At 49.2% G+C, this 18785-nt stretch overlaps 1 protein-coding gene across 3 annotated transcripts in view; it reads left to right on the top strand.

Annotated features, from left to right (window-relative positions):
- LOC116838273 (chemerin-like receptor 1) overlaps nucleotides 1-12747 on the top strand; it is a 15039-nt gene extending 2292 nt beyond the window's left edge. The window contains exons 2-4 of one of the 3 annotated variants that reach the window (XM_032803320.2): nucleotides 7909-8034; nucleotides 8566-8782; nucleotides 11022-12747. In XM_032803320.2, coding sequence (XP_032659211.1) covers nucleotides 11065-12153 — 1089 coding nt within the window. In that variant the 5' untranslated portion in view covers nucleotides 7909-8034; nucleotides 8566-8782; nucleotides 11022-11064 and the 3' untranslated portion in view covers nucleotides 12154-12747. Of the gene's footprint in view, nucleotides 1-6121; nucleotides 8035-8565; nucleotides 8793-11021 lie in introns of those variants that run through there. The other 2 variants (XM_075071181.1, XM_075071182.1) reach the window with 2 other exon arrangements.
- Nucleotides 12748-18785: the final 6038 nt, after the last annotated feature.

The raw sequence follows: 18785 nt of genomic DNA, 5'->3' as shown, positions 1-18785 counted from the left end.
TTCTTCTGATACCGCTCAGGCTTGTAAAGAAAAATCTCTTGTTCCCCGCAAACCCTCCAGTCTGCCTGACTCCTCTGCTTTTTCTTAGGGCTGGTCTACACTACGGGGTAAAATCGATTTTAGATACGTAATTTCAGCTACGTGAATAACGTAGCTGATGTCGAATATCTAAAATCAATTTACTCACCCGTCCTCACCGCGCGGGATCAATGTCCGCGGCTCGCCATGTCGATTCCGGAACTCCGTTGGGGTTGGTGGAGTTCCGGAATCGATATAAGCGCGCTCAGAGTTCGATATATCCCGTCTAGATTAGACGCAATATATCGATCCCCGAGCAATCAATTTTAACGCGCCGATACGGCGCGTAGTCTAGATGTGGCCTTACACATGCAAAGATAACCTGAATAAGGATTGGGCCCACCACTTGTGCTCTGGCTCTAAAACTGTCCAGGTTCCCCTCCGAGTCCTGCATACTGGGGGCCAAGAAGGGGGTCCCACTTGAAACTATAAACCCTGGACCCACAGAGAGCGCCATTCAATTGTAAAAGGTTTTCCGAAGCCCCTGGAAAATCCTACCAAATTCACAGAGGAATTTTTGTTAATGTGCGACACCTATGAACCCTCTGAGGCAGACCTCCTGCAGCTGTGCAAGCTACTTGTAACCCCTAGCAAGCATGAAAAATGGCTCACAACAGCAAACTGTCCCATCAGTGAGTGCCACTCTAATTTGCCAGACACCGGTCCTGACGCTGAATACCGGGAAAAGTGTAAGGACCTCGCTAAAAATCTGCTTGAAGCCATCCCTCGAGTATGGACTCCTAAAACCAACTGGATGGCCATACACTGCTGTAAACAGCTACAGAGAGAAAATCCGGGTGACTATCGCACCCGGCTGACTGATGTTTTCTGCAACATTCGGGTATACAGCAACCAGGTGAAAATGGACAGGGCTTTGCCTAAGTGTCAACAATATGAATTTATCTTGGTTATGGTATGTTTATTTTCTGGTTGGATTGAAGCCTTTTCTTGTCGCAAGGCTGACTCACTGTCTGTTTCCAAATATTTATTAAATCATATTATGCCTGCCAAGGGAATTCCTGCCACTCTGTCCAGTGACCGGGGTACACATTTTACCAGACAACTTGTTCAACACCTGGATTGCGTATTACGTATCACACACCTGTTGCACTGTCCCTACCACCCACAGAGCGCAGGTGCAGTTGAAAGACAAAATGGTGTACTTAAGAATAATCTTGCTAAAATTTGTGACTCTACAGCAAGGGTCGGCAACCTTTCAGAAGTGCTGTGCCGAGTCTTTATTTATTCACTCTAATTTAAGGTTTCACGTGCCAGTAATACATTTTAACATTTTGAGAAGGTCTCTTTCTAGAAGTCCATAATACATAACTAAACTATTGTTGTATGTAAAGAAAATAAGGTTTTTAAAATGTTTCAGAAACTTCATTTAAAATTAAATTAAAATGCAGAGCCTCCCCGGACTGGTGGCCAGGACCTGGGCAGTGCGAATGCCACTGAAAATCAGCATTCAGAGGACCAACCTATGGCACATTCTGCGGGCATATGGAATTCCTTTCCGTATAATCAACATTATCAAAAGCTTCTGTTTCACCTTTACATGCAGTGTTGATCACAGTGAGCTCAGTTTTGAAATCAAAACAGGAGTACGTCAGGGGTGTGTCATGTCTGCAATCCTCTTCAACATTGCCATCTACTGGGTAATGCGGCGTACAACAGAAGACATGCCAAGAGGCATTAAATGGACACTCTTCTCATCCGTTGAAGACCTGGATTTCGCAGATGATGTCGCTCTCCTATCACATACCCACCACCATATACAAGAAAAAGCAACTCGACTCAACACATTCAGCCAGCAAAATGGGCGGAAAATCAACCACAATAAGACAGCTATCGTGACCTTTAATATTGCCTCACCATCACCAGTACGGATAGAGGATCATGTTCTCACCAATGTAGAAACATTCACATACTTGGGCAGCACCATCAACCAGGACATCCGGAACAGAATCAATAAAACCAGGAACACCTTCAGGAGCTTAAAATACAGTCTGGAAATCATAAAAATACAACACCAACACCAAACTCAAGATTTATCAGAGCTATGTGGCTTCAGCACTACTTTATAGTGCAGAATGCTGGGGAATGAGAAAGTCTGATAAGGGAAGAACCATGGGGATGACTGAAAGGTTAGAAAACCTGCACTAGAGCGAGAGACTCAAGGAGCTCAGTCTATTTAGCTTAACAAGGAGGAGGTCAAAGGGTGACTTGACCCCAGTCAGTACCTTCATGGGGAACATGTAACGGGGTCTTCCATCCAGAAGAGGAAGGTCTGACACGGTCCAATGCCTGGAAGTTGAAGCCTGGAACGAACTGTAACTGTTTGACAGCAAGGGAAGTAACCATTAGGACAATTCCCTCAGGGTTGTGGTGGATTCTCCATCGCTGACCATTTTAAAATCATAGACTCATAGACTCATAGACTCATAGGTCAGAAGGGACCAATATGATCATCTAGTCTGACCTCCTGCACAAGGCAGGCCACAAAATCCTACCCATCCACTTTTATAACAACCCCTAACCCATGACTGAGTTATTGAAGTACTCAAAATTGCGGTTTGAAGACCTCAAGCTGCAGAGAATCCACCAGCAAGCGACCCATGCCCCACACTGCAGAGGAAGGCGAAAAACCTCCAGGGCCTCTGCAAATCCGCCCTGGAGGAAAATTCCTTCCCGACCCCAAATATGGCGATCAGCTAAACCCTGAGCACGTGGGCAAGACTCACCAGCCAGCACCCAGGAAAGAATTCTCTGCAGTAACTCAGTTCCCATCCCATCCAACATCCCCTCACAGACCATTGAGCAGACTTATCTGCTGATAATCCAAGATCAATTGCCAAAATTAAACTATCCCATCATATCATCCCCTCCATATACTTATCAAGCTTAGTCTTAAAGCCAGATAAGTCTTTTGCCCCCACTACTTCCCTCGGAAGGCTGTTCCAGAACTTCACTCCCCTAATGGTTAGAAACCTTCGTCTAATTTCAAGTCTAAACTTCCTAATATCCAGTTTGTACCCATTTGTCCTTGTGCCTACATTAGTACTAAGCTTAAATAATTCCTCTCCCTCCCTAACGTTAATCCCCCTGATATATTTATATAGAGCAAGCATATCCCCCCGGAGCCTTCTTTTGGCCAGGCTAAACAAGCCAAGCTCTTTGAGTCTCCTTTCATAAGGCAGGTTTTCCATTCCTCGGATCATCCTAGTAGCCCGTCTCTGAACCTGTTCCAGTTTGAATTCATCCTTCTTAAACATGGGACAACAGAACTGCACACAATATTCCAGGTGGGGTCTCACCAGCGCCTTATATAACGGTACTAACACCTCCTTATCCTTGCTGGAAATACCTCGCCTGATGCATCCTAAAACCGCATTTGCTTTTTTAACGGCCATATCGCATTGGCGGCTCATAGACATCCTGCTATCAACCAATACCCCAAGGTCCTTCTCCTCCTCTGTTGCTTCCAACTGATGCGTCCCCAATGTATATCTAAAATTCTTATTATTAATCCCTAAGTGCATGACCTTGCACTTTTCACTATTATATTTCATCCTATTACTATTACTCCAGTTTACAAGGTGGTCCAGATCTTCCTGTATAGTATCCCGGTCCTTCTCCGTGTTAGCAATACCCCCCAGCTTTGTGTCATCCGCAAACTTTATTAGCACATTCCCGCTCTTTGTGCCAAGGTCAGTAATAAAAAGGTTAAATAAGATCGGTCCCAAAACCGATCCTTGAGGGACTCCACTAGTAACCTCCTTCCAGCCTGACAATTCACCCTTCAGTACGACCCGCTGGAGTCTCCCCTTTAACCAGTTCCTTATCCACCTTACAACTTTCATATTCATCCCCATCTTTTCCAATTTAACTAACAGTTCCCCATGCGGAACCGTGTCAAACGCCTTACTGAAATCGAGGTAAATTAGATCTACCGCATTTCCTTTGTCTAAGTAATCCGTCACCTTCTCAAAGAAGGAGATCAGGTTGGTTTGGCACGATCTACCTTTAGTAAATCCATGTTGCAATTCGTCCCAATTACCATTGACCTCAATGTCCTTAACTACTTTCTCCTTTAAAATTTTTTCCAAGACCTTACATACTACAGACGTCAAGCTAACAGGCCTATAGTTACCCGGATCACTTTTTTTCCCTTTCTTAAAAATAGGAACTACGTTAGCAATTCTCCAGTCGTACGGTACAACCCCCGAGTTTACCGATTGATTAAAAATTCTCGCTAACGGGCTCGCAATTTCATGCGCCAGTTCCTTTAATATCCTCGGATGGAGATTGTCCGGGCCCTCCGATTTTGTCCCATTAAGCTGTTCAAGTTTGGCCTCTACCTCAGATGCGGTAATATCCATCTCCATATCCTCATTCCCGTTTGTCATCCCTCCATCATCCCTAAACTCCTCACTAGTCTTATTAAAGTGACTGGGTGTTTTCTAGGAATTAGTTAGGGGGAGTTCTCTGGCCTGTGCTATCCAAGAGATCACACGGCATGATCACAATGGTCTCTTCCAGCCTGGGGTCTATGAATTTCACTCTCTCGCATAAAATATCTTCCATGGCTATTTCTTGCTGTGGTCTGCTAGGTACGGTTATCGCCAATGTCAGAGGAGATGCCCCCTAGAGACCGTGCTCTGTACAGCAATGCTGATCTCTTGAACACTGAACCAACATCCACATGATCCCACACTCCTCCGGAGCTGGGAATGGAATGGAACCTGCAGTCCCATGCACCCCCGAACGCTATAACCGCCGCACGTCTGTGCCACAAGCATCCTCTGTTTATTGCATCATTTTTGTACGTGGAGACTCAGACTTTGTCTAGACAACCCAGTTTGGTTGGCAAAAGGAACACAGCTCGGGGTGGGGGGGCAGGGGACTGCTGTGCTGTGCTGTGCAGAGCGGGAAGGGAGGCGGGGGGGGTAATGTCAGGGGTGTCCCCATTCCTCTACCTCAGGTCTAGTTGGTTACAGCCACTGTTTGAACTTAAAGAAAGCGTGACAAAACAAATAAAAACAAATAAAAGGAAGTTCTTCTTCACGCAACGCAGTCAACTTGTGGAACTCCCTGCCGGAGGAGGTTGTGAGCAGTAGGACTATAACAGCGTTTAAAAGGGAACTGGATAAATTCATGGCGGTTAAGTCCATTAATGGCTATTAGCCAGGCTGGGTAAGGAATGGTGTCCCTAGCCTCTGTTTGTCAGAGGGTGGAGAGGGATGGCAGGAGAGAGATCACTTGATCATTGCCTGTTAGGTTCATTCCCTCTGAGGCATCTGGCATTGGCCACTGTCGGTAGACAGATACTGGGCTGGATGGACCTTTGGTCTGACCCAGTATGGCCGTTCTTGTTTTCTGATGTGATGACATATTCACTCCTCCAATACACACTAGTCTTGATGTCTCCCCCGCCTCCATGATCCCTGTCACACAGGGTTCCCCCTCCTCCCCCCACACTTCAGTTGAAAAGCAGCTGGCAAGCTAGCTGGATGCCCATGGAAGGATGGGATTGAGACACCGGCATTGTGTGACACTGTCCCTGCCCCACAAGGCGCTGCAAACCCTTCCCAAAGCCCACCGAGCTGCTCTCTGTGTCTGTGCGAGAGCTACGAGTGTGGACGCGCGCTGCCGACACACGGAGCTCATGTGGACACGCAACTGCTTAATTAAAGAAGAAAAACGTTTGTCAACAAAACTCTGTAATCTAGACAAGGTCTTAGTAACACATGAGTAACATCATCTCAAACTGTTTCAGTTACTGTAGGTTTAGGATTCTGCAGGTTGGAGAGGACGGAGTGCCTGGATCAGTGGGAACTGGAGGGGGGCTATCTATCTATCTATCTATCTATCTATCTATCTATCTATCTATCTATCCCGATACAGACCATCAATCTACTTAGGCTTCGGCTCACCACAACAGATGCAGTAAAAGTCTCTTCTGTCCAAATCTCTCCTTATATCTGATGCATGAAAATCAGTTTGAATTTGAAAATAGCTTGTGGGAGAAAGAAAAAGCAAATTGGCCAGAATCCTAGCTAAGCTCAATCGGCCTTTGCATCATTGGAGTCAGTGGGATCAGACCCCAAGCTGGTATCAGTTGGCCGTAGCTTTCCGTCTACACTCCACTCCCCTCCCAGTGCTGGCAGCAGGGCCCAGGAGCCAGGACTGACAGTCTGCACGCACCGTCCACATGGTTTCAGCTCCACAAGCACCAGCCATTTCATCAACTGGGGAAGTTGCAACTCTGTGGGCAGAATTGAGCAAAGTCCTGCCAACCCGCTTCACTTACAGTTGTGGGACAGGGCAGGAAGGAGGAAGAACAACTCCCTGTTACTGATCTACCAAACTACCCTTCCATCTATGGCCGGCACATGAGCCCCGCTTTGGGGAGGCTAACCCTGTGGAGCATTGGAAGGGCCAGGGCTTGGTTAGAGGAGGCTTTTCCTCCCTGGGCTTATTATACTCACCACCCATGCACCCTTCCCTATACACCCCCCTCTCTCCATCTCCATATTATCTATCTATCTATCTATCTATCTATCTATCTATCTATCTATCCCCATACACCCCCTCTATCTATCTATCTATCTATCTATCTAATCTACTTTAGCCAAGTCTCTCATTATAGCTGATGTATTAAACTCACTTTGAACTTCAGCATAGATTGTGGGAGAAAGACAAAGCAAATCTGCCAGCCCCCCAAATGGGGTCAATCAGCTGCAGCTCCATTGGCGTCAATGGGGCCAGATCCCCAGCCGGGATCAATGGGAAGTAGCTCCATTTGAGTCAATGGGGCAGATCCCAGCTGAGGTCAATGGGTCGTAGCTTCACTGGAATCAGTAGGGCTAGATCCCCAGCTGCAGCAAAGTGATGTGTTTCAGTCAATGGATCTATGCCATGGACACCAGTCAGGAGTCTGGCTCCATGGGGGCATCCGAGCTACACGAACCACAAGAGAGCTCATGTTGCTGAGAACATAGAAGAGGGGGAGGGGGAGAGGGTGGCACAGGAACTTGTGGGGACTTCAGGTCCCCAGCTGGACAGAGAAAAGTTTCCATTGCAACACATGGAAGTAGCGGAAGTTCCAGGTGATCTGCCTGGGCTTTGTAAAGCTCCTGATCTGGGTTACCCTTCCCCCCACCTCAGCAAGTCCCCAAGCTCTTAGTGCCCTCCCAGCTTTAACCACTAGACCCCACTACTGTCCCGCCCTGTTGTAATAACTGGGCCTGCAAACGAATCGTAACTGCGAGTTCAGCTGTGAGAAGTGAGTGAAAATTCCCTCTCTGTCACAACCTCCTTGAACGATCGACGTCGATGGGAAAAGGTGCCAAAGGGAACCAAAGAGGAGGACCCCAAAGTCTGGCGGGTGCTAAGCTGAGGCCAGGGAAACTCGAGACGTGCGGGAGTGGAGATCAGCGAACCACAGTTGGAGTGTCGGATACTGGGCGTAACTGATGGACGCCGTAACCATCACCAGTGAAGTCAGACACTCCACTTTGTGGGTCCTTTCCCTCTCCCTGTCTTGCTCCCATCCCCTCCTTTTGCCACCTGGCCAAAAAGAGCCTGGCTTGGCCAGCCACACCTGTGTATTTTGCAGCCCTGCCACTCCTCTGCGTCCAGAGGGGTGGCTAAAAGCAGCACCCAGCACAGTCTGATGCTGGTACGAGTTTGCCAGGTCTTGGTGTGGGGCTTTTCCAGCAGTGAAGTTGCAAGCAAGAGTCACGCCAGGAGACAGAAGCAGCATTTTCTGGCCTTGATGGGATTTTCTCACCTTTTTCTGTGGCTTTGTCCCATTTTGTCTTCTAGGAAACAGCATCAGACCTTAACAACAGCGGCAAGGACACCGGCTCCAGCCCAACCCAGATGACTTCTCCTCCAACCCCCAAAGGACAGGGATCATCTCTGGCACCAGCTAAAACACTGTCAGATCAGGTGGGTTTTTCCCTTCCCCAAATCTCTCTGCGTCCAAGGGCACAAAGGTTATGGTTCAAGTGAAAGCCTGACTTAATAATTTACATTGCAAAGGCATTCACTCTCTCCCCGCCTCTCCTTGTTTCTTTAATAAAAGGGTGTTTGCTGGGGTCGAGACAGGCTGCAGACTCTGTGGAGCAAACCCTGAACCTTGTTTAATGTTGAACAGTTTCAGATTTGTGGTCACAACTTTGAGTTTTGGGGTCCGTTAGTATAAATTAATACAATATCCCCCTACTCTTACCACTAGACCCACAGGTGGGGGAACAGCAGCCAGGAGTCCTGACTCCCAGCTCCCCATGTTCTAACCCACTAGACTCCACTCCTCAGCCAGAGCCAAACGCAGGAATCCTGGCTCCCAACCCCCCTGCTATCACTCACTAGACCCCACTCCTCAGCCAGAGCCAGGGATAGAACCCAGGAGTCCTGTTCCACGCCTGTGCAGATTTCAGGGATTACATCACTTTTCCGCTGTTCTCTCTGTTGGGTCAGAAGCTCAGTGTTCTTCCTGTGTTGGTCAAGTGCTGTGGATCACGCCTTGCTGACAGCACAATACAAAGCCATCCCGGGCCTCTGAAGGGTTTGAGATCCTCTACCCCAGAAGAGCAGACGGGGCTGGCTTCAGAGAAGAGGATCAGCAGGGGAGGTCACTCTTAGAGAGCCCCACAGACAGGAAAGGAGACATCACACGCACCGTGAGCACTCAGAGGTATAAGAGGGTGACTAGGACTCCTGGGTTCTCTACATGGCTCCAGGGAGGGGAGTTGGGTCTAGGGGTTAGAGGGGGGCTGGGAGCCAGGACTCCTGGGTTCTCTCCCCCACCTGGGAGGGGCTGGGAACCAGGACTGCTGGGCTGTATTCTTGGTTCTGGAGGGGTAAATAAATATCTAAAGTAAGCAGAGCTCCCATCTCGTGCAGAAGAGGAAGTGGCGCTGGGACGGGTGTGGCGTGGAGTCTCTTTCCTCTTCTCCAGTTTAACAACCGGCCCTGGGTTGGGACATCGGGTGGGACAGATCCTGAGGCCTGCTTGTCGAAGAGCAGGTGTTTGAACAGGGTGTGCCGAAGAAATGGCTGCAGTAGCGGACTGAGAGCCACGGGAGGGGGGCAGAGATCCTTCCAGCTGCCAGGTTACCAGCGTTTACTATAATCAGTTGCTACAGATTTTACAAATCTTTCCGTGCACTTCTCAGCCCTTTGTTTAACTCACGGCCTCCAGGTCTTTGCCCCCCAAAAGCTGGGGAGATAGCCCCTGCTCTTCCCGCACAGATCAGTTAACTAGGGGCAGAGTTCAGGGTAGGGGCGGTCTGACTGTGGGAAGTTTTTCTCATGTGGAGAGGCTGCCTCTCAGAAGGAATGGGCCAGATTTATGGACTTGGCTAGCCAGGCTGGACCCACCATTGTAACCACTAGATCCCAGAGGCAGGTACCCTAAAAGCCAGTCCTCCCTCCTAGTATCAGTAATAGAACCCAGGAGTCCTGACCCCCAAGTCATTGTGCCATACTCCACTCCCCTCCCAGTACCAGAACCCAGGAGTCCTGACCCCAGCCACCCTGCTCTAACCCCCGGACCCCTCTCCCTACCCAGAGATGGGGATAGAACTCAGGCCTGCTGATCATCCCCAATTTTTTCTGAAAGTTTGCAAGGCGTATCCTGGGTGGGAGGGAAGCTATTAACGAACAGCCTGCTAATCACTGGGGGGCACAGAAACCTTCCCCCCTGCCAGGTTCCCACATTTGGGTAATTCGTCCCCTATTGCATGGTTTGAAGGTCATAGTGGGGTAACTATGGGAGGGCCTGTGCTGAATAATAATTTAAACCCCACTGAAATAGTAGTAAATAATTCACTGATCATGGTGCAACACACAACATACCACAGGCATTTTGATTTTCCATCTAATTTCTCAGCGTCTGGTGCCCTCCACTGGCAGACTACAGATTCTTGAGTATCATCACCTGGTGAAATACTTTGATCAAATTGTTTTTTTCAGTGAAAAATGCAGATTTGGTGACACTGAAACATTTCATGAATCCAGGCTGGTTTCACTAAATTGTTCATTTCAGGATCCTGCCCCCACTCGGCCTGCCAAAAAACAAGCCCCGCCCCATTGAAATGTTTCCACTGGACATTTTTGGAAACGAAAAGTGACTATTCGAAATGACTTCTCATTTTGAAATATCCTTGAATTTTATCCATTTTTAAATTATTCAAAGGCATGAAAAACACTTGAGATCCAAACGAAATCATTCTGTTCAGGTTGAAGGAATTGGTTCTCCAAACTGATTTTTCCTGACTTTTTCAGTCACTGAAAATTGCAAAAAAATTTCATTGTGGTTCGATCTGAAACAATTTTTCCTCCTCGATGGTTTGGAATCATCAACGAACTGAAAAGTCCACTATTAGAGAGCACCCAATGGTATCCAACACAGACCATAGACCTCCCTCCAGTTATTCCTGCTTGAACTAAAGCCAGTCTTTTAGAAACACATCCAGTCTTGATTTTGAAACTGCCATTGTCAAATATTTGTTCTCCATGTAGATACCTATAGACTGGGACCCCTTGAAATTCTCTTTGTTAAGCCAGATAGATGGATCTCCTAGAATCTCTCACTGTAAGGCAGGTGTTCTAATATTTGAATTATTCCCATCGCTCTTCTCTGAGTCCTCTCCAATTTATCATCATCCTTGAGTTTGAAGACTTTGACCTAATGTAGTGACCAGGAAATAAGTAAGTTAATTTACCAGTCAGGGGCCAGAAAAGTATCTTGGTCCCTTTTCTCTATCATCTGTGTCCAAGTTTCTCACCGAGTGTAAATGTGGTGCAACAGAATACAGGAGTCCCAAGTTCCCTTGGCCCTTCTGAAGAGCAGTGTTCCCTCCAAGTCACTGGCTGGTTGGGAGGTTGCCAGGGGAGATAACTAATTGATGAGCTGTGTTGGTTTGTGACAGGTGGACAGAAAGAGGTAAGACGGAGAGAACTGAAGACATCCCCATGGCGGTGAAGGGCACCTCTCTCCCCACAACTCTGTTGGATGTCTCCTCCACCTCCTATTCTGATGACTTTGGCTATGATTATGAAGATGCCAACCAGCACCCGCTCTTCGATACAATGCATGTGGTCACTATGATCATCTATTCCATTGCCTTCGTGCTGGGAGTGACGGGCAACGGGCTGGTCATCTTCATCACCGGCTTCCGGATGAAGAGGACAGTCAACACCATCTGGTTTCTTAACCTGGCTGTGGCTGACTTCATTTTCACCTTCTTTCTCCCCTTCAGTGTGGCCTACACAGCCCTGGGCTTCCACTGGCCATTTGGAAGGGCCTTGTGTAAGATCAACAGCACTTTGGCCTTCCTCAACCTCTACGCCAGCGTCTATCTCCTCATGGTCATCAGCATAGACCGCTGCATCTCCGTAGTGCACCCTGTGTGGGCCCAAAACCACCGCACACCCAACCTGGGTTTACTGGTAGCCTTGGGTGTGTGGGTCTTGGCCTTGGTCTTGTGTTCTCCAAACCTATACTTCCGCGACACGGCACCCTTCCCACGCAACAAGAACATCATCAACTGCTACAACAATTTCGACACAGCTGGGGAAGGGGCCACCTACGAGCAGAGAATCAGGATGGTAAAAACCAACCACTGGGCCATGACCATCAGCCGCTTTATATTAGGCTTCTGTATCCCCTTCAGCGTCATCGTGTGCTGCTATGGTGCCATCTTGGCTAAGCTAAAGAGGAACCAACTGGCTCGATCTGGGAAGCCCTTCAAGGTCATTGCCGCTGTGATTGTGGCTTTCTTCCTCTGCTGGCTCCCCTATCACATCTTCTCCTTCCTGGAGATGAACCGGACACCCAGCCTGGACCCCATCCTCAAGGTTGGCCTCCCCTTGACCGCCAGCCTGGCCTTCATCAACAGCTGCCTCAACCCCATCCTCTATGTCTTCATGGGTCAGGACTTCAAAGAGAAGCTGCGCCGCTCCCTCTTCTCAGCCTTTGAAAGTGCCTTCAGCGAGGAGGCCGCCAGCAGCACTGTGAACACAAAAAGCAAGTCCACAGATATGGACTCCCAGGTCTTCTAGGCACTATGCGTCTGCTGAGAGCTGGGAACCTCGGCCGTGTGCGGCCAGAATCTATCCCCCACATCAACAGGGGCAAAACTAACCCAGTGAACTCCACCCTTCCACAGATATGATTCCCCTCTCAGCTCTGCTTGTGTTGATATATCCCTGCCAGGGATGGTCTAGGTTCGCTTGGTCCTGTCTTGCCATGGGAGAAGAGGCTTGGAAGCCTCTTGAGGTTCCTTCTAACCCTACATTTCTGTGAACAGATACTTCCATGTGGATGGATAGAAGACAGCAAAGAACAAAATGCCATCACCTGTGGTAGGATTCTTCGCTGATTTCTCTGTTGTAAATGCATTCAGCGAGCATAACTTGAGCAGCATTTTTTATACCCAAGAGTGATTTTGGGGGCATCCAGCTAGAGAGATCTGGTGTTCAGAGGGACTTTGTCGAAATGACATCTCTTTAAAATGGCTCCATTTTGTCTCTGAGAACAGACACTGAAATCTTGGCTTTTCTCCTTTCCTCCTTAATAGCATGTTGCTCGGTTTCTTAATTAACAGAGTTTTATTGAAAGCTGAGGCTGTATGAAATAAAATGCTTGTGCTTGCAGATCCTTGGAGCTGGGAATAGTATCTGAATGGCGGACACAGTCAAGATGATAGAGACAATAGAGCTGTGTTGTAGAAAGATTCTGGTTTCTTCATTAAAAAAAAAGACACCTTCTCAATAAGGGGTAAATTGTTCACTATAAGGGGAGATTCTCTGTAGAGGAGTTTAGTTCATAATGTGGGAGGGTCTCTCAAAGGGGTTATGAGCTCATTATCAGAAGTTATCACTATAATAAAAGATGACTTGTTTGGAAATACAGCTCTGGGAGGGGAGTGGGGTCTAGTGGTTTAGAGTGGGGGGAGGAGGACAGGGGAGAGGCTGGGATCCAGGACTCCTAGGTTCTCTCCCCAGCTCTAAGAGGGGAGTGGGGCATAGTGGGTTAGAGTGGGGAGAGGCGGACAGGGGAGAGGCTGGGAGCCAGAACTCCTGGGTTCTATTCAAAGCTCTGGGAGGGGAGTGGGGTCAAGGTTACAGCAGGGCATGGCGGGGACTGGGAGGCAGGAGTCCCGTGTGTGATTATGGGGCAGGTGGCTTTTTTGAAGGGAGGGGGTGAAGGATTGTGAACAGCTGGGCACAGGACAGAAGGGACCCTGGGCTTGGTCAGTGTCAGCATCCTGTCTGATGGCTCCAAATTGCTGGCACTTAGGGCCAGATGCCAGAATAGGCCAAACCAGACCCTTCCTTGTCGCCTCTGGTTCGCCAGAGGCATTCAGCCTTCATAATAATGGTGGGATTTAAAACCCAGTGGGAGCAGGGATCTGACAAGCACTAACTCCTGTACAAATGGAGTTAATGCACTAAGGACACCCAGGTCAAACTCACTGGATCCCACTCCCCTCCCAGAGCTGGGGAGAGAACCCAGGAGTTCTGGCTCCCAGCCCCCCTGCTCTACCCACTAGATGCTATTCTCATTCCCGGAGCTGGGGAGAGAACCTCTGGTTGTGGCTGCAAGAAAGCACAAGGCCCATCCTCCTCCTGCTCTGGGCTGGACAGACTGACACACCACAGAGCAGCTGGATCAACTCCCTGACTCCTTCCCTGTCAATGTTCCCACCTCCCCATGGCAGCTCTCGACTCTCTGCCAGCCACCTCCCCCTGCCTGTGTCAGCCTGAACTACCATCACTGGATCAGCCCTGTGGGCCCATCCAGCCCAGTGTCCCGCCCCCATCCCTGCCTACCTGGGTCAGGCCCATAGGCCCATCAAACCCTGCACTCCCACCCCCTCCCTTTTGCCCCAGATCAGTGTCATGGGCCCATCTAGCCTAGTATCCTGCCCCCTCCCTGACTATCTAGATCAGGCCCATGGGCTTAGCCAACCTGGTGTCCCGCCCCCTTATTTAATGCCCCTTTGTGCAGCCCTAGAGCTTGGTGACCAGATGCCAAAGTCACAGTCATGAGCTCCTGAAGGCCTGGTAGGTTTCTCAGCACTGGACAGCTCCACCATCTCAGAGCACATGGCACTAAGAGTTGCAGGAGGAGAAGAGAGACAGAGGGGCTGGTCCAGGTGGGGTGGGAGAAGCAGAGGGGGCTGGTTCTTGCCCCCCAGGAGAATGACGAAGGCTTCTCCTGTGGAGAGGAAGGAGGTGAAGGTGAAGTCGGCCACGGCTGGGTTGAGGTTCCAGACGGCGGCCATAAGCTGGCGATGAAGATGATTGAGCCGTTGTCTGTCATGCTGAGTAGGAATCCCAGACTGAAGAGGATGGCAAAGAGAACTCCTGTCCATTCATGTTGGGCTCCATCCTCTTCTCTGTGCTGGTAGAGATTCCCGAAGAAGGAGTGTAAAGTGCTGTTCACGTACAGAAAGGCGGGGTGGGCCCAGGGGACCGGAAGGGCATGGTCTCCTCCATTCTATGCCATCCAAATGCACATCCACCATCCCCATTAGTGCCGGTGGGCCGAGGGAGCAGGGGATTGACAGAGCTGGGCAGAAACTGGTTTCCCCATGCCACACATTTCTGAAAAATGTTCCTGGCCCAAACTGGAACCAAACCTTGAAATTCCAATGTTTTCATGAACCAAAAACCTGGGGGGAAAAATCGATTTGGGACAATCAGAGATTCCAAAGCCAGAAGGGACCATTGTGATCATCTAGTCCACTGGTTCCCAAATTTTTTACACTGTGCCTTCCTCTTACAGCTGTCCACGTCCCCCCAACCAACCTCCCAGAGCTGGGGCTGGGAGCGGAGCTCCAGGAGAGGGAGGGGTGGGAAAGAGGTAAGGGGGCCAAGGCTGGGGCCACAGCTGGGAATGAACATGGAGCCCTGATGCGGGGATGGCAGCCAGGGCTGAGAGCAGATCCCTGGGGTGGGCAGCCGTGCCAGCCATGATCCCCGCATGTTCCTCGCCACACACCTAGGGAGCACCCTTCCCAGACCGGGGACCTCTAATCTAGTTTGACCAGGTGGCTAACACAGGTCATAGGACTCTCCTGATTTAATTCCTGCTTGAACAGGAGCAGATAACAAATATCCCAACTCGCTTTAAAACTTGCCAGTGGCAGAGACTCCACCCCAGGGGCAGCTCTATGTATTTTGCTGCCCCAAGCATGGCAGGCAGGCAGCTTTCGGTGGCATGCCTATGGGACGTCCACCAGTCCCGTGCCTTCGGCGTCCGCGCCACTGAATTACCGCCGAAGTCGTGGGACTGGCGGATCTCCCGCAGGCATGCCGCCGAAGACAGCCTGACTGCTGCCCTCATGGCAACCGGCAGCCCGCCCCCCCGCAGCTTGCCGCCCCAGAAACGTGCTTGGCGTGCTGGTGTCTGGAGCCGCCCCTGCTCCACCCCCATCAAAACGCTCTGTTCTGCCCGCTTCAAAATGGTGTTTTTCAATCCCACCCCTTTGAACATGTTTTTTAGCTTATATTTACCAAAACAAAAAGGCTGTTTTGGAAGAATCAGACTCTCTCATCTGGAATTTCAAAACTCCCCCCCCCACCAAAAAAAACAAAAAAAACAAAAACTTTTTTGAGTTGGGAGATCCATGGAATTCCCATGACAAGTTCCAACCGGCGTTTTTGGACAAGCAAAAAAGTCTTGCTGAAAATGTCAGCTCTTCAGATAAGTAGTGAGATGGGCTGAACCCCCCACCCCATTCCTCCCCTTGCAGAGTGGGCAGAGCTTTCTCTTCCCTGGGGGCGGGGCTTCTCCACTTTTCTCTCAGAAGGGCGGGGCTGCTTCTTCCCTCTCCTCTCTCGCTCTGTCTGTTGATTGGCAGCTGCCGCCCCACGCCTTGCCATGTGCTGATTGGCCACATGTCAGTGCCACTCAATAATTGGCTGTGGAATATTGAGAGATGAAAGGGCAGGATCTGGTCCAATTCAGTTCTGACTAGTCCAGTGCCGGGGGAGGGGGGCAGGAGAGGGAGGAGTCAACCCAGGCCACACCCCCACAGGCCGAAGTAGGGTGCAGCCTTGTGAATAGGAAGGGGGCGATGGGTTGGTTGTATGGGAAATCTCCCTTCCAGGGCTGGAACAGCTGGATGTGGGCCAGCATCTCCACACTGGTGGGAGGGTAGTAGTGGGGATAATGGGACACGAGGATCCCTCTGAAGCTACTCCCTCATGGCCCCTTGTTCTGTTCCGAATCTTCCCTGACTCAGCCCAGGGGCCACCCCGACCGTACCCTCTACAGAGCCACGGCCCCGTCAGGCACTGGGGGGATCCACCGGCTCCGTCAAGGGCAGGGTGGGGTATTGGGGGACTCCTCACAAGAGGGACCCTGCCGGGGGAGGGGAATCGGGAAGGACCCGGGGTTCCACTGGAGGGATCAGAGCCTTTCCTTACCCATGAATCTCCAGAGCAGGTCTCCCCACGTGGCCCCGGCATCTGATGCTCTGGCCAGACTGGGAAGCTTGGCGGGGTCATGGGAAGAGGAAGGAGGAGACGGGGTTGGGGACTCGGATTTTGAGCAGCCTTGGGACTGTCATTTTCCCATGTAATTTGTTGCTAACAAAGGAGTCACACAGCTTCTCCTCCCGCATCATTCTCAGTTCCTTGTTTACTTTTCATCATGACGCCACTGCTTTAACCCACTAGACCCCACTCCCCTCCCAGCATTAGAGACAGAACCCAGAAGTCCTGGGTCCCACTCTGCCCCTGCTATAACCACTAGACCCCACTCCCTTCCCCAAACTGGGGATAGAACCCAGGAGTCCTGGGTCCCTACCCCACTGCTCTAACGCACTACACTACTACACCTCCCCTCCCCTCCTCGAGTTCTGAATTTTCATGTCAAACAAAACTTCTGCTTTATGACCAGCACTAGCGAAGACAAAACAGAGAACCAAAATGTAACCTCTCCCCCATTAAATAAACAGGCTAAATATTTTTATTTACAGTTTTCATCATTTTTTTTTGGACAAACACACAGAGGAACATTTTGAATATTCAAAAACCGTCAGTCAAGTGGAAAAACATCATGCAATCAGGCTAAAATTCATGAGGTTACTTTAAAGTCTATACGTTTGGCAGATGTTTTTAACTTGCCCTCACATTTCTGAGCCTTTAGGGGCATGGTGGGATCTGGTTTTTTATTCTTTTCTCCACAGCCTGAGTGCTAGAGACTTGTTGTCTCTGCCTAATTGGCAGGTGCTGGGGCTTTAAGGGAAACCTTCAAAATTTCATGACTCGATGAAATTGTCAGCATTAGCCTCACAACACATGGGGCATTTAGAAAAGCAGCCTAACTCCCACTTTTCTTGCTCTCTGTATCTGTATATATATCTCCTCAATATATGTTCCATTCTATGCATCTGATGAAGTAGGCTGTAGCCCACGAAAGCTTATGCTGAAATAAATGTGTTAGTCTCTAAGGTGCCACAAGTCCTCCTGTTCTTTTTGCGGATACAGACTAACACGGCTACAGCTCTGAAGCCTAGTTAGTGATACAAAACATTCCATTTCCATTAAAAGGCCATTACCAGATGGAAATCTCATTCATTTCAAAATGCCGATCACCCAAACCCTCCATAGTGATTCCTGGGTACTATCCCCAGCTCTGGGAGGGAAGTGGGGTCCAGTAGGTTAGAACAGGAGAGGCTGGAAGCCAGGAATCCTGAGTTGTATCCCCCGCTCTGGAAGGGAAGTAGGGTCCAGTGGGTTAGAGCAGGAGGGCCTGAAAGTCAGGACTCCCGGTGTCTATCTCCACCTCTGTGGCGGGAGTGGAGTCTAGTTGGCTTTCTTTGTACTCTTCACTACTTTATGAAGCTGACTGCCCCCCCAATGGAATAAAAATAAAAATTTTACATTCCAAACTGCTGTAGTGGAGACAAAGAAACAAAGAGCGACCAAAAAACTAAAGACAAAGATTCCCTCATAAATCAGATGTTCTGGTTTACAGTTTCCCTCCAAGTATTTGGGGAGGGCAATACAGCCAGCTCAGATGTTCAAAAGCTGTAGGACAGGTCCCAAAATGAATGGGATTTAAAAATCTTGCAGTTAGGAAAAATAGTAATAAATCGGACCTCTTTTTATGTATCTTCTGGTCCTGCTCCGTTCTGGGTCACATCTTTGAGCTTTTCACCAAAAGGATTAGAAGTGTCCTGATTTTCTTAATGCAAGCTGCTAAAATGCTCTTACAATATTTCTAGGAGCTGGGGTTTTAAGTCAAATACCATGAGAGTCACAAAAAAATCAATGATCGCTTGCAACGCAGCAAGTGGTTAACATAGGGAAAAAATGAATTTGTTTTTATTTCTGCAAAAAGGCTGTTTTCCTGCAGCAAATCCGTTCCTGCTAAAAGCATCAAGCAACTAAATGAATTCTCCATTTTCCACCAGGGAATCCATTCGCTCCCCTATTGCACTGGTTCCAATTCCAATCTGACATCCATTTGGTTGGGGTGTCTCCATTGTGCTCTGAATTCCCAGCCCAAGCAGAGGCACAACACTGGATTCAGACAGGTCTTCAAAGAGACCAGGCCATAAGCAAAGACGCTGCCATTGGCTAAGGAGCCTCGTTTCTCTAGAGGTGATGCTTGAACAAAGAGCTGAAGGAAGTAGAAGACATGGCAGAGGGTCCAGTTAGGGAAAAAAGTCAAG

Source organism: Chelonoidis abingdonii, chromosome 11 (genome assembly GCF_003597395.2).
Source record: "Chelonoidis abingdonii isolate Lonesome George chromosome 11, CheloAbing_2.0, whole genome shotgun sequence".
Lineage (NCBI taxonomy): Eukaryota > Metazoa > Chordata > Testudines > Testudinidae > Chelonoidis > Chelonoidis abingdonii.
Note: the sequence above shows the minus strand (reverse complement) of the source record. Positions and strands in the feature narration are given on the sequence as shown.